This window comes from Belonocnema kinseyi, chromosome 4 (genome assembly GCF_010883055.1).
Source record: "Belonocnema kinseyi isolate 2016_QV_RU_SX_M_011 chromosome 4, B_treatae_v1, whole genome shotgun sequence".
NCBI lineage: Eukaryota > Metazoa > Arthropoda > Insecta > Hymenoptera > Cynipidae > Belonocnema > Belonocnema kinseyi.
In genome coordinates this window covers 86,987,956-86,993,436 of record NC_046660.1, presented here as the reverse complement: position 1 = coordinate 86,993,436, position 5,481 = coordinate 86,987,956, and the positions used below count along the sequence as shown (strand labels likewise).

The window sequence follows — 5,481 nt, the reverse complement described above, 5'->3', positions numbered from 1 at the left end:
TAGAAGTGATGCCTCGGTAATTTTAATATCTTTAATTATTCCTTCGCAGTTGGTTGTTAAGTCTATAGATTTTTCAGGAACTATAATATATCCTTGACTTTCAGCTAAACTAATAAAAACTAAATAATCGATTTTGAGAACGGATATTTCACATGTTGATAAGTATAGTGTTTTAATACTACTAAGGATAATTTGGTTTTCACAATTGTGTGTATCAGCTAACAAATAAGTTGGATGAGAACGTTGACAGATTTTGATTCTAGTAGTTTAAGGGGAAACTACTCGACCGGCAATCGGAAGTTCTGCGGTTCGATTCTCAGCGGAGCTACAGGAGAAGATCTTTTTTTTCAGAAAAAATGTAATTTTAAAAATTCGTAACCTTATAATTAATGTACTTACATAATTCAGAACTATAATTTTCAAAACCCCACAAAGTAAAAAAGGAAATTTATAAATCAAAATCATTCGCAATTAACATTCTTCTCACTTATTCACAATATCTTAGAATATGTAAAGTTCCTCTTGAAGAAAATAAACTTCGCACTAAATATATTAGAGCCAAAATATTGCAGTTAGATACATGAATAGATTACTTTCCCTAATAAAATAATAGATTCTTATAATCATCTTGAACATAGAATCCACATCATGAGTTCAATTTCAGAAGAAACAAACAGGCTGAATACGATTGCCTTAGTATCTATAAAATGTATGTAATTTTCTTTCTAAGTACAGTCGTAAATTTAATTTAATTAGTTTTAATTTAGTATAAACTGTTTTGTGTATTCACCATTGTGAAGGTCTTTATAGTCAAGTCTATTGTTCCAAATGCAGTAAGCCTGCACTCGAATTTTTTGGAAATCATTATTTTGGCAAAAGTTCGTTGAGACCACAAATCACAATTGTACCATTGTTTATAAAAAGCTTCATCAGTGATCGAAGTACTCTGGAAAATAACATAATATTATGCTTTTATAAAGAAATTATGAATAAATATATTTTTTCATAAAAAAAACTTGAGATAATTTTGTAGTTTTACCGCTTCTAATAATGCTTGTACACTGAAACACAGCATGTAAACCTGAATCAAAGAGCCACTAGTGTATATTGCTAGCAAGCATTTATCGAAATAAGTTGATGGAATCTTAAACAAAGAACTAATTAATTATATATGATATCTGTTTAATAATAATTGATAACGTTTTTTTATTTAAAATCAACTTGAAAAAAAGGTTTTCGTAGATTCATAGACTCTAATTCCTGATAGATCAGTAGATATTATTGCAGGCAAACTTACAGTTAACATCATGAAAGCCAAGAAACAAAATCGAAAAATGCAGTTGCAATAAGTCACAGCAACATTTAATGATAGTAGACTTTTTAACATCTGACCAGCTCTGAAAGCAACAAACAATACTGCGTTTCATAATTTTTTTTTTTCTTAGATTTTCATTTAAGAAAATGTTAAACTGAAATTTGAATTTCGTAATTGATATTCAGATTATCTTCAAAACTTAAAAGTATTAGAACCAATGACTTTAAATTTGTCAAATATTAATTCTAACATTTTTGTTCATTATGCTATATCTTGAATAAACTAATTAGTCAAGGTAGGCGACAAGTAGGCGCCAATAATTGTCATGTATGCTCTTTTGCAGTTCCAAACTTTATTATACTGAATTAAAGCTGAATTAAATCAGTAAGGATTTTCACTACACTGTTAAAAATGTTTGGAATTCTACAAAACTGCTACAAGACTTATACTATACAAGCGTGAGGTAATATTCCAAACATAGTATTGGAATAACGAAATTGCAATACATGTATTGTAAGTGTTGCAAATCGTGAAGTGACTATCTAGCATTCCAAAACATGTATTACAGCATTTGTAGGAGAAAAATTGTGCACAAAAAAATCACAGAAATAATGAAATTCAAGGAATTCCCGAAATTTACCAAATTTATGAAATTCGGAGAATTCGTGACATTCGAAGAATTCACGGAATTCGTGAAAATAAGGGAATTCACGAAAAATATGGAATTCGCATAATTCTTTAAATTTACAATTGTCACGGTATTGGCAGAATTCATGGAATTTGTAGATTTAAAGAAATTTACGAAATGCAAGGAGTTAATGAAATTCAAGGAATTCGGAATTCAAAAAATTCATGGAATTGAAAGAATTCACGGAATAGGCTTAATGTACGGAAATCGCGGAATTTGTGGAATTCATGTAATTCACGTAATTCCTGGCATTCACGGAATTTATGGAATTCATGGAATTAACGGAATTCGCGGAATACATGAAATTTCAGAAACTTACGACATTAATGGGATTCATTAAATTTTTGGAATCTGCGGAATTTATAGAATTGAAGGTATTCATCGAATTCAAGGAATTCATAGAGTTCAAGGAATTCATAGAGTTAAAGGAATTCATAGAATTCAAGGAATTCATTTAATTAAAGGAATTAAAGGAATTCACGGAATTCATGGAATTCAAGGATTTCTCAAATTTCGTGAAATCCATGAATTCCATGATTTATTTAGATTCCGCGAATTCCTTAAATTCCTAAATTCCCTGAATTCCGAAATTTCATAAATTTAAATTTTGTAAATTCCTTGGTGTCATTGAATTCCGAGAATTCTATGAATTCTTTAAATTTCTTAAATTCTGTATGTTTCATAAATTCTATAAATTCCGGGAATTCCTTCAATTCTTTGAAGTTAACTGATTTCGTGCATTTCTGGAATTTCATGAGTTCCTAGGGTTAAGTGAATTCTTTGGATTCCGTAAATTCCTTAAATTCCTTAAATTCCGTAAATTCCGTAAATTCCGTAAATTCCGTGAATTCTATGAATTCTGTGAATTCTATGAATTCTGTGAATTTTTTGAAGTCCGTAAATTCCATGAATACTGTAAATTTCTTAAATTTCGAGAATTCGATGAATTTCTTTAATCTTGTGAGCTCCTTTTTTCATTATGTGCATACCGAGAATTCATCGAATTTCGTGAATTCCTTGAATTCTACAATATGCGTGAATTCCTGGCGTTATAGGAATGCAGTTAATTCCTTGCATTCCGTAATTTTGCGAATTCCACGAATTCCTTGAATTCTATAAATACGCAAGTATGATACAGAAGTGTTACTGAATACTAGACTTGTATAATAAAATTGCAATACACGTGAGGTATCATATGAATTCCAGCATTTCGAAACCAAAACATTATGTATTATAGCGTTAACCTAAGTTTCGGAAATAAACTTCCAATACAAGTTATGGAAGTTTCCAACAGAAATTTTGAACAGTGTAATTGAGATTAACAGTGACATATTCACTGAATTTGATAGGTGAATTCTGAGTTTACTGCACAACGCCAGTGAAAAGTTCACTGGAAATTTAATGATCTGATGCGATATAAAGTTTACTGTTTGAAAATTAGTTTCTGAATTACTATAAACATTAAACTTACTGCGTCACAACACCATGATGTTGAATCAGTCTTTTCAAATTATTTCGTATCGTTTCTTGGTTGTGTATCCTTTCCTTGTTCTCATTTTCCTCGACAATTTTTTTGATATTTATTTCATGATCTGCCTCTTCTGTCGTCCGATTTTGACCAAATATGTTCTCCAACTCAGCGCTGATGTATCGGTACTCGGAAGTTAGTAGCGTGATCATATGCATCATGTAAACATCGATACCAGTCTTTTTGGCGATTGTAAATCCGCTGCCGATCATTTCAAATAGAACACCGCAGGCAAAAGGGATCCTCGAGAAAGGTGCTTCTGGCAAATAAATGGGTACTCGATAATCGACGTACGAAAATTTATCCTTTTCCATTATACCCACAATAGGTAATCCAGTCCAAAAAATTACTGATACAATTGCTCCAGTTGTATAAATTCTCAAAGGATTGTATATTGGATCTAAAGTCTTTCTCAGACAACTCTGCATCTGGTAAATTCGTTTTTTGCTTGTTATTTATTCGGAACCATAATTACAAAATAAGATCAATCTCAAGGAAACACGAGCGTATGTCACATGACCAATTACATATTATTTTATTCAACGGCTTTATAATAAACAAAAATAAATATATTGTGCTGAAATTTTGGGATATGGCTTAAAATATTTAATAGCACGTCTTTATGGTTTACTTGCGGTAAATAGTGCAATCTTTTTCATTCTTTAACCTGAAATGTACCAGAATTTTAGTGTTCTGACTAAAATCAGATTATTGAAATTGCATTATTCAAACAAAATAAAAACTCAAATAGGCCAACGAGAAGTTTTTTTTATATATTTGTAATCATGCTATTAACGGCATGTGACAGACTCACATGCTATTCATTTATCAAACCTTAACCCTCAAGTGCTAGAACGATTCCCACCCGGAATTTTTTTCAGCAGAGTATTTTTTTCGAAAAAGTTTTCTCATTTTTTGCAAAATATTTATAATACGCAATCAATTTTCAAATATATTTTTACAATATTCATTTTTTCGAAACTCTGATCTACCATTAAAAAATGGGGCTAAGTCGATTTAAACCGGATATAGTTTACTTTAAAGTATGTTCGGGCCTGCTCGACCCGTTCAAGGTGGAACGAAAAATGTCGAGGCTCTAGCACTTCAGGGTTAAACTAAGGTAATATTTAAGCACATTTTTTACTAATACAAAAGCTACTTGTTTGAAACAAACATTTTTTTCAATTAAAACTAATAATACTACCTTATTTTCAACATAATAATTTCTCGCCTTTGATAAGTAAATATGGAATTTGCCATTCCGAAGACTTAAAATTCCATTACACTACTCAAATTCTATTACGATCGATTTTTGCAATTATAAATGTATTTAAAGCTAATACAGGTGCATTCGACATTTTAAAAAGTGATGTCCATTAAATTTACATAATTCCAAATAACATTGACTCAGTTTTGACTAATTATTTCAAGTTAAAGTGAATTAAGTAAAGATATATTTATGCAAATTCGATCAAATTTAATATGATTTTCTTCGTATAATAATTATTTTAAATAAATTTTAATTATTTTTGATATATCAATCCAAGGTCAAGTAAATTCTGTTCCAATAAATTACAGGTTTGACTTTTAGTGATTTAAATCTGAATTAAGTAAAATAACATTGATTTAAGTGAGTTCCGTTGAGTTTCAGGCTATTTATACTGTATTTAAAATTGCAATTGACTCGAAATTGATGAGCTCAACCTAAATTTATACGGATATGAGTGAAAAACTTCCGGAATTTCAATACATGCATTTTAATAGAATTTGGGTGATTGAATTTAAATAGTAAAATACGCGAAATAATCAGTCAAAGTTATTTCGGTACGAATAGCCGGATATATCGATGCGAATAGCAGGATCTGAAAAAGAAACTATTTATACCGAAATTTCGGTACAATCAACCCGATTTTTCAGTAAACACACACACACGCAGATACATACACATAT

The 5,481-nt window shown here is 30.2% G+C and overlaps 2 protein-coding genes across 2 annotated transcripts in view; one reads left to right on the top strand and one right to left on the bottom strand.

The window, feature by feature from the left end:
• Positions 1-5,481, top strand: part of LOC117170991 (anosmin-1) — a 109,434-nt gene that overhangs the window by 69,538 nt on the left and 34,415 nt on the right. The window lies entirely within an intron of this gene.
• The window catches only part of LOC117171562 (odorant receptor 67c-like), a 5,982-nt gene continuing 563 nt past the window's right edge, over positions 63-5,481 (bottom strand). Inside the window, exons 2-6 of the mRNA XM_033358994.1 lie at positions 3,475-3,959; positions 1,298-1,397; positions 1,040-1,144; positions 791-946; positions 63-700 (exon numbers count right to left, since the gene is read on the bottom strand). Of these exons, the coding sequence (XP_033214885.1) occupies positions 647-700; positions 791-946; positions 1,040-1,144; positions 1,298-1,397; positions 3,475-3,959 (900 nt within the window). The 3' untranslated portion in view covers positions 63-646. The remainder of the gene's footprint in view (positions 701-790; positions 947-1,039; positions 1,145-1,297; positions 1,398-3,474; positions 3,960-5,481) is intronic.